A 17,002-nucleotide genomic window follows, 5' to 3' on the forward strand; every position below is an offset into this window, starting at 1 on the left:
ATAAATACATGATATGATAAAATATAAATAAAAAGTAATATAACAATTTAAATTATTACTTAAATATTATGTATTAATATTAATGTACTTGAATGTTACTTTGTTTCTAAATTGACAATATTACTTATTTTTATAGTTTCGTACTATACTACTAAAAAATAAAACTATATTATTTTTTTCTTATGTTTATATTTTGTTTCGTGAAAATATATAAAAAAAAATTAAAATATCACACCCACAATAAAAGAAATTGATAACATACAATTATCAAATTAAGTTTTAATTATACTCCATATTCTAATAACAATTGATTAACCCCCAAGGCCCACTAATGGGGTTGAGGCCCACTAGTCCCACTACATAACTCAAAGAACATCGGGCATTACAAAACAACACAGTACTCCCACACACTCACACATTCGCGCTACAATTAGGGCTTGGGGGTGGGTTTTGCAATTCGATTTTCTCAACTCTAACATTAGATTTTCAGGATTTTGTGGTGGCGTAATTGATTTCTACTACCAGGCAACAACACATCCTCAACGGCGTAATCGATTTTTGTTGTTTCTTAGGCAACAACACGTCGGCGACGGCGAACCATCGTCATAGTAAGATCTGCTATACCTTTTTATGTTTATTGGGTGATTCGTTTATAGGTACCTCTTTTTTTTTTTTTTAAATTTCCGATTGATGTTTGAACTAATGTTGTTTGTGGGATATTTTAGTTGGAGGCATCTACAAATCAGTAATTGAATTACAGGGTACCAATGTGCAGTTTACCGTCAGAGATCTTTTGTCGTGTTTTTCACATTAAGCTACAGGTATAGCTTCTATGTTTTATACATTTCAGTTCAGAGAATGATAATATATTTTTTGATTGACAAAAGTCATTCAACTACTGAAAATTTAGGTATTCTATTGAGTAGTTGGGCGAAGCGGAAGTATTTTATAAGGTAAATGTTTCATCTTTAATACTCCGTAGACAATCTTTGCTCCTTGAAAGGGATTTTGTTTAAGTGTATCAACCAATAAGCTTGTTTATTGTTCTCTAATTAACTATTTGATCAGAATGTCATTATGCTATGTTCTTTATTTATATGTAGTACTAACGACTCATCCTACTCGGTCCATTTTTTTAAGTCTTTGCTGAAGAACACTGTCGTTTATTCCCTTTATTTTGATCAATGATGAATGATTTGATTAAGGTGTACATTTTTAAACGATGGACGATTTTTGTACGTAATTATAACTAGATGATGTCAAATAAAATATGTTAGATGTTATAATTATTTGGACCTTGAGACCCGATGCATTTAAATTGCTGCAAAGAAGCTCTGCACCTTCTGTTTCTTTTCCCTCTACACACGTGTACATTAAAATACTTATAGTACAAGTTTTTTTATCGTTGTTGTTTTAATTTTATATGGAATTATTTGATTTTTTTTTTTCGTTGCAGGATATTCAAAACGAAAACTAGTACATAGAAGCTACTGGAACTGGTATATGTATGCGACTCAAGATTCAATCATCTCAAAAACCATGGAAATGGTTGCTTGAGGGTAAGATTGAATAATTTTACTTCTAGAATCAAGAGAACAATACGACACAATCCTTGTACACAAGCACAACACCATCTCAATCGATTCCTTAAGTGATTATGTAATAGATTTCTCTATGTATGTCCTAGTTATGTTCGTATGATGCAGTAAATTACTTTTATTTTGAACTTTTCAGTAGAAGTAATTTTCTTTTGGTGATTTGTTTCATGATAATTAAGTTGGACTTGGTTTAATTTTAATCTCCTCCTTTTTGTGTTAGATATTCAGACGCAGTTCAGATTATTCATAGAGTGATGCAGATGTGGGACTATTGTTCGGCATGGACCATATGCTACCCCGATACGAGATGAAATTGTCAAATTTGAAAGATAGTCAAAATTCAACTGTTGAGTGATCAAGATATGTGATGGATAGAAAGGTAGAATATGATTTCACGGCCTGCGGATGTTGGAAGCAAAAGAGTTGGGCGAAAAAGATGGCAGCGACTGAAAAAAGATGGAACATAAATGATTGTAGAACACAAAAGAGAACAATGTTTTGTAATAAGATATTAATTGTGGCTTGTCATTCGTAGTACAGTTTTAGCTGTTTTAGCTGCAGATATAGAAATATTGTAAAAGAAATGATATTTTGTTTTAAGATCATTGACACTTCGTGGTATTTTGTTGTTTCTGCGTTACATTTTTTTTTTGGTTTGAATGAAATTTTAAAAATATTTGGAATACAATGTCTAAAATATATTATACGAAAAAAAATATTAATATAATTGTCATTTTAATATTATTTGTGGAATTGTGACGAAAACTTCTGACGTGTTTGTGACAGCTTGACTGATATTGTGACTAAAAATTTGTGACAAATGTATGTGACAGATTCTTTGTGACAGTATATATGACGGATGAATGATGACAGATTAATGACGAGGATAAATTGTTTGTGACAGAGTCCGTCACAAAATATGAGGGCGTTGACCAGCATATTTGTGACACGATAATTTTTCGTTGTGACTGAATTTTTCGTCACATTATTGTGACGGATTGAAATTATCTGTCACCAAATAATTTAGTGACGAGGCCTTTTCTTACGGAACCATTCAGTCACACATCCGTCACAAAACACCATTTGTGACAGATTTTCATCAATTTAGTGTCAAAATTGGCTGTCACAAAAGCCCATTTTTTTGGTAGTGAACAATGAAACAATGTGGCGGTGGTCTGTATTGAAATCTCAGACGCAATATCAACCCTAGCGCCGCTGCATAATCTCGTCTTTCTCCCTAGCGAAAACCCTAACGCCGTCCTAGACGAGAGAATTCCAGGGGTGAAGACCGTCTTCTTTTCGCGTTGGTGGAGGGAGGAACGCTGTTGGAAGAAGAGAGTGACGATGGCGGCGCAGCGTCGGAAGAGGGTTGGAGGCGGTGGCAGAACACAGATGGAAGAGAGTTGGAGGCGGCGATATGTAGAGAAAAAAGAGAGAGAAGAATAAGAAAATAGAGAGAACGTGAAATATGTTTGGTTATTTTAGATATAATAGGGCAAATTAGGTATATTAGTATTGTCAAAAACAATATTAATTAAAAAAAAATATTTAATATAAGGTGGGGGGTTTTCACTAATAATGAAAAGGAGGTTATATCCACCTTAATATAAGTAAATGAATTGGGGGGTTTTCACTAATTATCCCTTAGTGTGCTGCCGACACAATTATTAGTAGGTAAATTACAAAACACCCTTGAGGTAAGGTCTATTTACTAATAAAACCCCTTATTGTTCCACAATTACATCCATCCTTCTGACATTTGTAGATTTCTTACATTGACATCCTTTTGTTGGGTAAACAATATAAACCCCTCCTGTGTTAAGGAAAATATACACAAACCCCCTTGTGTTTCTTTTTTTGCGTAAAACCCTCTTGTGTTTTATTTTACTTTGCACGAAATCCCCTTTTCCGTTAAAAGTTAACGCTGCTAACTATAAAGGGGGTTTTGTGCAATTTTTTTATAACAATGGAGGATTTAGTGCATAGTTTCTACAATACAAGGGGATTTTATGCAAAAAATAATGTATTTGTTGAAATTTCATATAATGTTCTGAAATTAAGTTGAACACATTTATTCAATTACAGTATGAAAAATAAAAATTTAGTAGGAGTATTTAATACAAGCTTTTTTATTCAAAAGTTTCAACCAACCACAGTATTATAAATAATAATAATATCAATTAGGGGAAAGTACAGTTTACACCCTGAATTATGAGGTCTGTCCAAAAACCTCCTTAAACTATAAAATGTAACAAAACGAGAACTTCCTTTTGTAGTCAAACGTTAAATTAGTAAATCCATTAACTGTAAGGGGCAATTACATTTTTGCCCTTGTGAGGTAATATATAGTATTATTATTTATTTTCTGAAGTCAAATATTCTCTCTTTTTGCTGTACAATAAACATCTTTTTCTCCAAAACAAAATTCAATTCTTCGGGAAAAAAACAGACACGAGAATGGAGATGTTGTTGAAAACCCTCTCATGGGGAAGAATTGCATGGAGTCATCATCGACGCAAACTCTCTTCCGTCGTAAACCAGCATTTTCTCGGTTCGCACAATCGCCGCCGCGAGCTTCTATGTCCCCTGCTCACGCCGCTGTGCTAGGGCTTTGACGTCGCTGCTAGCACTGTAGCGAACGTCCCCAGCCATCGCGTCCCTCGCCGGAGGAAGTGGCGGAATAGAGCGAGATTGGGGGAAGAGAAGACACAAATGTAGTATATTGAGGGTAAAAATGTCAAAAAAACGGTTGAATCACAAAATTGATTAACAATGAAAAAAGTCAACTAGCCACGTCATCACACACAAACGAATTCCAAATGGAGTACGTTTTATAGTTCAGGGGATCGATCGTACATACCCCATAGTTCAGGGGTGCAATTGTATTTTCCCCTGTCAATTATTTCTATTCAACTTGACAAAAAATTATAAAGTACTACACTTACGTCGAAGACAATGACCTCAACTGATTATTAAACTTTGCAAGTTCTTGTTTGACTTTAGAGACACGCAACAAAGTTGAAAAGATGCGTTTACTTTGACATATAAAGATCTGCACAGTTTCCATTATAGTTCATACCCATCTCTCTCTCATATTCCAAACAATTAACAAAAACAAAATCCTCATAGTTCAGATATATATGGCAGAGGCATTTCTTAATGTACTTGTTGGAAATCTATGCTCATTGATCCAAGGTGAGATTGGACTGATTATCGGTGTTGATGAAGAGATGAATAATCTCTCGAGCACACTCACCACCATTCAATCCTTTCTCGAAGACGCCGAAATGAAGCAGCTTCAAAGCAAGGCCATACATAATTGGCTCGTCAAGCTCAGTGATCTTGCCTATGATATTGACGACATATTGGATGAGTGTGCAACTGAAGTCTCGAAATTGGAGCACAGAAACAGCAAATTCAGTATCTATAGCTTGAAGAAGATTCTGTTTCGACGCAAAATCGGAAGAAGGATGAAGCGAGTCACGCAACAATTGGATGCGGTTGCTGCAGAGAGGGCAAAGTTCCATTTGCGTGAGATGGTTGTACATAAGCCGATCGAGTTTGCTTCCACGTGTGAGACTGGCTCCACTTTGAATGATTCTCATCTTGTATATGGTAGGGAAGAAGATACAGAGAAGATCGTGGACATCTTGGTCAACTAGGTCAACGACAATCGAGAAATTACCATCCTGCCCATAATTGGTGTCGGAGGCCTTGGCAAGACCACACTCGCTCAATTAGTCTACAACGACCAACGGGTCGTTGACCATTTCGACAAAAGGATTTGGGTTTGTGTGTCCGACAATTTTGATTTGAAGACTTTAGTGAGAGCCATGATTGAATCTGGGGATGAAAGTGCTTCGGACGTGGTGCACTTGGACACTCTACAGCGCCGCCTCTGGGAGTTGCTTAACCGGAAAAGATACTTGATTGTATTGGATGATGTTTGGAACGAGGATCAAGACAAGTGGTCTGAACTAACAAATGTTCTGTCGTGCGGCTCGACTGGGTGTTCAATTATCCTCACCACACGCCTCAAGAAGGTTGCTGATATGATGAAAACATATACGACACATCACTTGATGGGGTTGTCGGAAGAGCATTACTGGATGCTTCTACGGGAACGTGCATTCGGCAAGGAGAAGAAGGTATATCCCAACCTCGAAGCTATTGGGAAGCAAATAGTGGAGAAGTGTGCAGGTGTTCCTTTGGCTGCTAAGGCGCTTGGAGGTCTGTTGCGGTTTAAGAGAAACGAGAAAGAGTGGAATTATGTAAAAGAAAGTGAAATATGGGAATTACCTCAGGAAGAAACTCCGATACTACCAGCCTTGAGATTGAGTTATCATCATCTTCCTTTAGCATTAAGACCATGTTTTGCTTATTGTGCAATATTTCCCAAGGATTCTCGTATTGATAAACGAGAACTGATCTTTCTTTGGATGTCACATGGATATATTTCACCAGAGGGAGTATTGGAAGTGGAGGATGTTGGCAATCAAATATGTGATGAGTTAGTTTTGAGATCCCTTTTGCATTATGATTCAGGTGCATATAACCCAACTCTCATTATGCACGATCTTGTTCATGATCTCGCCCAATCAATCACGAAGAACAAAATTCATGGAGCACAAGTCCTAAGGAATGTCAAAAGTTCATCCAACAGCAAAATCCGCCAGGTAAATTTGGGAAGAAAGTCCGTTGCCGTTCGTTCCAGTAATCAATCCGAGATGGACATGCGTTCCATCTTAATGAAATTTCGTCGTTTGAGAATATTAGATGCAAGCAAGACAGGGATAAATGAATTGTCTTCTGCAGTAGGCAATTTGAAACATCTGCGGAACTTGAATTTGTCTAGAACTGAAATTCGTAGCCTGCCCGACTCAATATGTAGTCTCTGGAATCTGCAAGTTTTGAATTTGGATGGCTGCAAAAGGCTTGAGGCTTTACCAAAGAAGACCAGGTACTTAATTAATCTCCGTCATCTATTTCTGGAAGATTGTAGATCACTAAGGGAGATGTCATCTAAAATTGGAGAACTCACTAGCCTTAGAACATTGAGCATGTTCATAGTGGGTCATAATAGAGGTAATCGACTTGATGAGTTGCAATGCTTGAAGCTCGGTGGCAATCTTACTATTTCTGATCTGGAGAAAGTGGAAAATCCTTTGGATGCAAGGAAAGCAAATCTCGCGGAGAAAGAAAATATCCGCCGTTTGTATTTGTTTTGGGGAAACGACAAGTATTCATTGAAATCAGGAGAAGAAGAGAGAGACGAGAAGGTGTTGGAAGCACTTGAACTGTTGAGGTGCAAACAATGTCCCACATCGGTTTAATATGGGAAAGATCTATGGTTTATAAGGAGGGGATAGTAACTCCATTGGTATGAGGCCTTTTGGGGAAACCCAAGAGCAAAACCAGTTGAGCCCGGCCCAATCTTGACAATATCATACCAATGTGGAGTTTGTGCTATCCCCGCGGGGCCCAACATGAACCTCACCCGAATCTTGAAATTTTAGAGATAGGGGGCTTCAGGGGTAGGCGTTTCCCAATCTGGATGTCGAATTCAACTCTAGACAAAGTAGTTGAAATTTATCTAGTAAAGTGTGAGAACTGTTTGCGTCTTCCACAACTGGGAGAGCTACCTCATCTTAAATCCTTGTTTGTAGATAATGTTGCGGGAGTGGAGTACATTATCGAGGATCAAGTAGTTCAAAGTGGAAATCCATCAAAAAGCGTACAAAACTACTTCCCATCATTGGGAAAGCTGCATTTGTCGTCTCTCCGGAATCTCAAAGGGTTATTAAAGGAGCAAGTGGCGAGATCTGCCGTAGCATTCCCAAATCTAGAGGAGCTCGAAATTCTACGTTGCTCTGCCGTAGTACTGCCACCACTCTCATCACTCAAAAAGTTGAAAATTTTAAGCTGCAGCAGTTTAACTCTGGCTCCGTTGTCGAAGGTGGAGCTGGAAACTCTTACTGATCTCTCCGTGGACTTTGAGAATACGTGTACTATGACAGTCGAGACACTGCAAAGCCTGACCAATCTCAAGAAATTGAGTATTTCCAATGCGGATGAGCTCTCTCTGCCAGAACAAGGGCTGCGGCATCTCACTGCTCTGGAGGAACTATATATAACAAGCTGCTCGGAACTTGTAGAGCTGCCGGAGGGAATTAAACACCTCCACTGCCTTCAATCACTGTTCCTATGTGATCTTCAAAAAATGGTGTGTGTACCCAAAGCTTTGAAACACGTCTCGTCCTCACTCCGGTCGATATTCCTATACAACCTTCCCGAGCTGAATTCACTGCCGGACTGGTTGGACAATTTGACATCTCTTTACCATCTGAGTATTTGTAACTGCCCAAATCTAGTATCGCTTCCGGCTAGTATCCGACGAATGACGAATCTCCGATATCTATCTGTTGATAAATGTCCGGATCTGGAAAGGAGATGCGAGAGAGCGAAGGGGGAGGACTGGCACAAGATAGCACATATTCCGTGCTCGGAAATTGGTGAACAGTTGTGATTACTGTAAAAAAATAAAAGTTGGTAACTTCTTCAAACTTTGGAATTCGGAATGTTTCAAGACATATTTGGGATATGTTCTCATTTTTCCTTTTCATTCTCTAAATTTGCTAAGTATCAAGTTTATTTCTTGAGGCAATCGACTATTTGGATCTGATTTCTCCCAAGTTTTTTTTATTTATCTACAGATTAAAAGTCTTCCAAGGATTTGTCAAATAATAATTACAAATATTATGGAGTCTACTCTTCGTTAAGCCTCGCAGGAGACTAACGTAAAATCGAATAAATAAGTTAGGCCCTCGGAGGAATTGATACAAAGAAGCTCTCTTGTATAGTAAAATGTTATAGCTCTCACCCATGTAGCATGGACTCAGAAACGGCGATTGGGGAAACGGAAAAATGGGCACCCTTGTCTGGAAAATGGGGATCCCCGGAACTTGTGTGAAACGTATAAATACTTAGAGTATAGGGGTATATTTTATAAATATGCTATATAAATATAGGGTAAATTACAAACACCCCCCCTGAGGTATGGCCAAATTACAAAAACACCCCTCTTGTTTGGATAATTACAACCACCCCCTCAACTCATCAAATTTAGTGGAATCTTCGAGATAATATCGAATATTATCACTTTTGTACCCGTTTTATCCCATTCAAACTCTACATTATGAAGCAAGATGACCATAATATGTGATTTTTAGCTTGTATATATCAGTTTATGGTGCATCGGAAACTGTATTTTTTACACAAATAGTACAAACTAGAGCACATTTCACGGAATCTAGATGACTATGTTGAATTTGGCACCATAAAGGTAAGAAAAAATCATAGTTGAGGGGTAGATGTAATTATCCAAACAAGAGGGGGGTTTTTGTAATTTGACCATACCTCAGGGGGGTGTTTGTAATTTACCCATAAATATATATAAAATTTTATTTATACATAAATTTTTTTCTTTGCATTTCCATTCAAATATATTCAAAATAAATATAATTATGAACTATCATTTGTAGGTGATCAATAAATTACATATTTAAGTAGAGAAGTAACAAAAAAATCTGAAATTTTATGATTCAAACAAATTTCCAACTTTTTAGAAATTGCAAAATAACATATAAGGTTTTCGGCAGGTGTCCTCGAATATCGAACACGAAACGTATCCTAAATGTGGAAAGTTAAGAAATTGAAGTTTCCGTGATACAGAGGCTCTGCTGTATTATGATAAAGTAAATATATCATTAAATTATGGCTTAATGGCACTTTGCCCCCCATACTATCATGCATTTTGCACTTTGTTAAATTGGTACACAATGCCTTAATTTTGCCGTTTCCATTCATTTCTTGCCGGAATCGTCGGCACGTGCGTTTCATGAGAGTTATTTTAGGGTATAAAGGTCCATTCACATCAAATATAACTCTACTCCTGCACTTCTACTTTTCCCTCGTTTTTCCCATCCTCCTTCAATGCCTGGATTTGGAGACTGCATCTCGTTTCGAATTGGGGTCTGTGGTGTGTTGAAGCCTCAAGGCTACTCGATTTTGGCCTCGTTCGATTAGCAGCTTATGGCATTTTCGGAGAATCTCATGACATGGTTTGATTGATTTGGTGTCGTGTACGAAGAATTGGTGTCATTTTCTGGGGATTTTCTGCGGTATTTTCCACTGTTCATGAGGCATCTTTCGTGCCATGTAATCTGGGTGGACGGAACTCGATTAAACGGCCAACGGCCCCTTGACTTTGACTTCGACGAATGAAGTATTAAGGAAGAAGAATATGATTTTAGGATTTTTTGACATTTAAAAGTTAATGGACATTTGTACCCTCAGAAAACTCACATGTGATGCACGTGGAGCAATTCTGGCGAGAAATGGATAAATTAAGGCACTGTGCAACAATTTACTTAGTTCACGTAAAATTTTGTAAATTCTTTTTGTATAGGGGGTAACTTGCAAAACGCACGATTGTTTGGGGGGCAAAGTGCCATTTACCCTTAAATTATAAGGTATATATCATTGATTTCCTATTTTTGGGACTAAAAACTAGTGGAATTCAGGATAATGGGATTCAGGCTCGAATTTGGAAGAAATCCCGTCCTGAACTCACTCCTAATTATACAACTACACTCCCTATTGAAAATTTACACAACTTTGTTCTCTTTCTCGAGGTTTGAATTAGGTAACCGCTTCATTATTGGACAAGTTGAAAAATAAAATGGTCTTAGTTGTTGGAGTTGGTAAATGTATAATAAAATGATAACTGTTTCGAAATGCTTGAATTTTTCAAAGTGAAGTTGTCTGTTCGAGCTCATCAGCAATTTACTAAAAAAAAAAAAGAATAAAATGTACGAAGGCAGCAAAGTCAACTTTCTGTCTCTTTCACCATTTTTGCCATTAACAAATGACAATGCTTGAGCCAAGAAGACTTTCTTGCAATTAGTACTTGAACGCGTGCAAATATCCATAACTAATCCTGATTTGTTATTGAGCAACACTATTTTTATTGAATGAAGAATCAATTTAATAAGTAGGATAAATTGCACTTCGCTCCCTTTAAATTTATAGTTTTCGCAATTTCCCCCTTACAAATTAAAAAATGAGACTATCTCCATTCAAAATACTGTTATAGTTGCACTTTGCCCTAAATGGGACTTTTCGACGTATTTTTCACCCGTTTTCTCACGTCTTGGCCAGTTAAGGGCATTTTCATCATTTGACCTATCTCACCCAAATATTAGTATCGTTGAACAAAAAACCCAACCCATTACATTATTGTAGAACAAAAAAAAAATTACGGTTTCTTCTCTCAACACATGCATTCCGCAGATTGTGGTCACCAAATTATAAAAATCTTCAATTTCTTCTTTGATTACCATTTTTTACGGTGACCCCTCCCATAGATTTAAAAAGTATAAGTTGGAAACGAAGTGAAGGAATGCACAAAGTGAACAAAGGACATGCATAAAACCCACAAAACCAATATGTGATTTGTGTAACAAAATGAAAAGAAGGTCGAAATTCAAACACCCATAAATCGTAGCTCTAACAATTGAATATTAAACATAAAGAATGAAACACACAAATAATCTTACCTTTGTTACAAAGTTTTTGCCTTTGAAGAGAAAAATAGAATCCTAATTTTGGAGCTCAATTATGTGATTGTGGGTGATAAAGAATTAGAAAACTGGGGATTTGGGTGCAAAATTGCGTATATACACTGAAAGGATAAAAAATGCGCTTTAGGTTGACGGAGACATGAGAAAACCGGTGGAAAATACGCCGGAAATTCCCATTTGGGTCAAACTGCAATTATAACGAAATTTAGAAGGGGATAGTCTCATTTTTTTTATTTGTAGGGAGGAAAGTGTAAAAACTAGAAATTTCTAGGGGGCGAATTGCATTTTGTCCTAATAAGTATCCACTTGAATCTTCTATTAGACAACTTCTTTTTGGAAAAGATGCATTTAATTTGAATAACTCAACATCTTCATAAATCATAGCTCTCCCTCATTCCTATCTTCTCATATTCCAAAGTTGATCTGAATGTTAGCGAAAAAGAAAATAATTCATCAAAGTTGATATGAATATTGATTTGTTCAGAAATGGCTGAGTCGTCGTTCCTTAAAATAATTCTTGAAAACCTGAGCTCATTGATCCTTAAAATATTAGCGTAAAATTAATTTTAAAAACTTCATTTCGGTCTTTCGAAAAAATTGGGGGGAATTTGTAATTTTTAAAATTTATGTTAAAGGATGATGAATGATACACCACTAGGATATCCATTATGCAAACATAAGTTAATTTACAGATGATTAAAATGCAAAGACACATTTAAAAATCCGAATAATAATCTGAATAAAAATCCGAAACAATTGTTCCGGCAAGTATGTACCATATGTTTATTAAACTTCTATTGTATTTAGGGTAAATAGCATTTAAACCCCCTTGGTTACAAACTTTTGCAGATGACCCCATCGTACTTGTAATATCAGCATATAAACCCCTTTGTGGTTTATGGGGAAGTTTCAGTTAGTTTTCCGTCAAACTTAAACACATATGTCAAACTTCAAGCGGATCATCTGCAAAAATTAAAGGGAAAATAAAAGTACAAGGGGGTTAACTGCAAAAAACTACTTTGACGTTTGACACACGCGGTCATGTTTCACTAAAAAACTAATGAAAGCTACCTCGTAAAACAAAAACGGGTTATGTGCTAACATTACAAGCACAACTAGGTTATTTGCAAAAGCTTGTAAATCACAGGCAGTTTAAGTGTTATTTACCCCTGTATTTACTAAAAATCGGAGATATGCAAGTTGATAAATAAAATATTCGTTGTTAGAGTTGATATATGGGAAAAATACAATTTTCGTCCCTCAAGTTTGCATCGATTTCACATTTGGTCTCCACATGTTTACAAAAAACACATTTGGTCCCTCATGTTTCAAAAATTCAATATTTTTAGTCATTTTCTTCAATTTTCCGTAAGTATTAACGGAATCAAGCGTGTGTACATCACTGCCTTAACTGACGGACTAACGGTAAATTGACGGAAATGACCAAAATTGTTAAATTATTGAAACATAAGGGACCAAATGTGAAATCGGTGCAGACTTGAAGGATGAAAAATGTAATTTTTCCGTCGATATATATATATATATATATATATATATATATATATATATATATATATATATATATATATATATATATATATATGAGAATGATAGTAATTAGTCTAATTATCTCTAAAGGCTTGAATTTTTCCATGTGAAGTTGTCTGGTCGTGCTCACCACCTTTATTTTTTTCTTTAAATATATATACTTCACAAAAAGAATATATACCGGGTATATAGGCAACGAACGTGTTAGAGCCTTGAACATGTCCATGTTATTGTCTGAAGGCAGGAGAAGTCAACTCTCTCTCTCTCTCTCTCTCTCTCTCTCTCTCTCTAATTTTGTATTGGATGATGCAATAAACACTATTTGTTATTAATCAATGCTTTGAGCTGAAGACTTTTTGCAAGTAGAGTAGTGGAATACGTCCAGATATTCATAACTAAACACTATTTGTTTTTAATCTAGAGTACTTAAATATAATCAACGTACTGTTCAAACATAAAAAGGGAAAATAGCATTTGCGCCCATGTGGTTTGAACTTTTTGCACTTGACTCCCTTGTACTTTCAATATAGCACATAACCCCCTTGTACTTAAAAAAAGTTTCTTCCTAATGTGCAGAACTATTTACTAAGTGGAATACCATAGGGGGTTATGTACTTATATTAAAAGTAAAAGGGGGTTATATGCACAAAATTCAAACCACAGGAGGTTCACGTGCTTATATTGAAAGTACAAGGGGATCATGTGCACACAGCTCAAACAACAGGGGCTTAACTGCTATTTACCAAACATAAAAAATCAGTATTTTATTGAAGTTGACAATTGAAAGTTTCAGGCTACCACAATAATATCATTTCTAATTAACAGATATACAAAAGATACATTTACTTTGATAAATCAATCTCTGCATAGCTCTCCCTCGTATACACATCTTCTCATATTCCAAGCAATTAACAAAAGTAAATTTTGAATTTTGGATCTGTTCATTATGGCAGAGGCATTCATTCCAATAATTCTTGAAAAAGTGAGCTCGTTGATCCAAGATGAGTTTGAATTGATTACGGGTGTGGGTGAAGAGATGAATAAGCTCTCGAGCACCCTCACCACCATTCAATCCGTGCTTGAAGATGCCGAGACGAAGCAACTTCAAAGCAGAGCCATTCAAAATTGGCTACTCAAGCTCAATGACCTTATCTACGAGATTGACGACGTATTGGATGAGTGCGCAACGGAATTCTCGAAATTGGAGCACAAAAACAGCAAATTCGGTCGATATAGCTTGAAGCACATTAGGTTTCGACGTAAAGCTGGAAGAAAGATGAAGCACGTTACCGAAAAATTGGATGAGATTGCTGCAGAGCGTGCGAAGTTCCATCTGCATGAGATGGCTATAGAGAAGCCAAACGAGTTTGCTGCCACACGTGAGACTGGTTCCACTATGAACGAGTCTCATCTTGTTTATGGTAGGGACGATGATACGGAGAAGGTTGTTGACATCTTGGTCAACCAGGTCAACGGCAATCAAGAAATCTCCATCCTCCCCATAATTGGCGTTGGGGGCCTTGGCAAGACGACTTTTGCTCAATTAGTCTACAACGATCAACGGGTCATTAAACATTTCGACAAACTAATTTGGGTTTGTGTGTCCGACAATTTTGATGTGAAGACTTTGGTGAAAGCCATGATTGAATCTGGAGGTGGAAGTGCTTCGGACTTAGTGCACTTGGATGCTTTGCAGCGACGACTCTGGGAGATGCTGAACAACAAGAGGTACTTGATTGTATTGGATGATGTTTGGAACGAAGATCAAGAGAAGTGGTTCGGGTTAAAAAAAGTTGTGGCACGTTGCTCAACGGGGAGTTCAATTATCGTCACCACACGCCTAAAAAAGGTTGCTGATATAATGGGAACGCTTCCACCACATCAATTGACAGGGTTGTCGGATGAACAATGTTGGATGCTGCTCCAAGAACGTGCATTCGGACAGGAGAAAAATGAATATCCGAATCTTGAAGCCATTGGGAAACAGATTGTGAGGAAGTGTGATGGTGTTCCTATGGCTGCTAAGGCACTAGGAGGTCTGTTGCGGTTTCAGAGGAAAGAGACGGAGTGGATTTATGTGAAAGAAAGTAAAATATGGGAATTACCTGAAACTCTGATACTGCCGGCCTTGAGATTGAGTTATCATCATCTCCCTTTATCATTGAGGCAATGTTTTGCTTATTGTGCAGTCTTTCCCAAGGATACTCATATTCGAAAAAAAGAATTGATCTTTATGTGGATGGCCCATGGATATATTTCATCAAAGGGAGCATTGGAAGTGGAGGATGTCGGCGATCAAATATGTGATGAGCTAGTTTTGAGATCTCTATTGCAATATGTTATCGATCCAAATCAACCAACTGTCGTTATGCATGATCTTGTTCATGATCTCGCCGAATCAATCATGGAGAACAAAATTCCCGGAATACAAGTCCAAAGGAAAGTGACAAGTGCATCCAATAGCAAAATCCGCCAGGTAAATCTGAGAGAAAAGTTAATTGCGTTTCCTACGAGTAATGAATGTGAGATGGACATGTCTTTCATTTTAAATAACTTTTTACGTTTGAGGATATTAGATGCAAGTATGACATGGATAAATGAATTATCTCCTGCGGTAGGCAATTTGAAACATTTGAGACACTTGAATTTGTCCGGAACTAAAATTCGTACCTTGCCCAACTCATTATGTGGTCTCTGGAATTTGCATGTTTTAAATTTGGATGAGTGCAAATGGCTTGAGGCTTTACCAAAGAAGACGAGGGACTTGGTTAATCTCCGACATCTATGTCTAAAAGATTGTGAGTCACTAACGGAGATGCCAACTAAAATTGGAGAACTTACTTGTCTTAAAACATTGAGTCGGTTCATAGTGGGTCGTGATAGAGGTAATGGACTCGAGGAATTGCAGTACTTGAACCTTGGTGGCGAGCTTGGACTTCATCACCTGGAGAGAGTGACAAACCCGATGGATGCAAAGAAAGTAAATCTTGCGGAAAAAACAAATCTTCGTCATTTGAAGTTGTACTGGGAATGGAGATCAGGGAAAGAAAATATAGATATGGATGAAAAGGTGTTAGAAGCACTTGAACCTCCCCCAAATCTTGAAACTCTATTGATAAAGAGATTCAGGGGTAGGTGTTTTCCAGTTTGGATGTCGAATTCGACTATGAAGAATATAGTTCGAATTGATATATCCTTCTGTGAGAGTTTTATGCATCTTCCGCAACTGGGAGAGCTACCTCATCTCAAGTCCTTGAGTTTAGATCATTTGGCTCGGGTGGAGTACATTATTGAGGATCAAAGTGGAAAGCCATTAAAAAGTATACAACAGTTCCCATCTCTGGAAAGACTGGATTTGCAGTACCTCGACAATCTCAAAGGGTTGTTAAAAGAGCAAGTGATGACGGGATCAGCTGAAGCATTCCCAAATCTTGAGGAGCTATACATTCTAGATTGTTCTTCGCTAAAACTGCCATCACTCTCAACATCTCTTAAAAAGTTGAAGAAATTGGAATGCAGTAGCTTAAATCTGGCTTCATTGTCTAAGCTGGAAACTCTTACTGATGTGAAAGTCAAATTCGAGGGTACGTGCACACGTATCAAAGTTGAGACACTGCAAAGCCTCACCAATCTCAAGAAATTGGAGATTTCCAATGCAGAAGATATGTCTCTGCAAGAAGAAGGGATGCGAGCATTGAAATCTCTCACAAGTTTGTCTATAAAATATTGTGAGAAACTGACATGTTTGCCTCAAGGGTGGTTGCGGCACCTCACTGCTCTAGAGGAACTAGAAATAATCCAATGCCCAGAAGTTGTAAAGCTGCCAGAGGAGGAGGTTAAATACCTCAAATTCCTTAAAACAGTCAACCTCCATGGGCTTCGAAAGATGGTGTATCTACCCAAGGCCTTGCAATACCTCTCATCCTCACTCCAACGTCTAAACCTATACGTCCTTCCTCAGTTGAGTTCACTGCCGGATTGGTTGGGCGATTTCACATCTCTTGAAGAGTTGATTATTATAGAGTGCCCAAAGGTAACATCACTTCCAACTAGAATCCGAGGAATGACAAATCTCCAATATCTATGCATCATTGGATGCCCAGACTTGGAAAGGAGATGTGAGAAAGAAAATGGGGAGGATTGGCACAACATACAACACATTCCCGACCTGCTCATTCGTTAACCATTGTGATTATTGTAAGTAACTGGAAGTTT

At 37.2% G+C, this 17,002-nt stretch overlaps 1 protein-coding gene, 1 long non-coding RNA gene and 1 pseudogene across 2 annotated transcripts; all 3 read left to right on the plus strand.

Annotated features, from left to right (window-relative positions):
- Positions 1-676: 676 nt before the first annotated feature.
- LOC148772583 (uncharacterized) lies at positions 677-2,745 on the plus strand. Its single transcript, XR_016030944.1, has 4 exons — positions 677-821; positions 911-953; positions 1,457-1,559; positions 1,819-2,745. It is a non-coding gene; the product is annotated as an uncharacterized LOC148772583 (long non-coding RNA).
- Positions 2,746-4,571: 1,826 nt separating this feature from the next.
- Positions 4,572-8,124, plus strand: LOC148772584 (putative disease resistance protein RGA4 pseudogene; annotated as a pseudogene).
- A 5,469-nt stretch (positions 8,125-13,593) lies between these two features.
- LOC105973608 (putative disease resistance protein RGA3) lies at positions 13,594-16,970 on the plus strand. The gene has a single exon (XM_088820451.1). It carries the CDS (start codon positions 13,734-13,736, stop codon positions 16,968-16,970), a length of 3,237 nt encoding a protein of 1,078 aa, XP_088676577.1. The 5' UTR covers positions 13,594-13,733.
- The last annotated feature ends 32 nt before the right edge of the window (positions 16,971-17,002 follow it).

The sequence above is a fragment of the Erythranthe guttata genome, chromosome 1 (assembly GCF_056151865.1).
Source record: "Erythranthe guttata isolate IM_541 chromosome 1, IM_541, whole genome shotgun sequence".
NCBI lineage: Eukaryota > Viridiplantae > Streptophyta > Magnoliopsida > Lamiales > Phrymaceae > Erythranthe > Erythranthe guttata.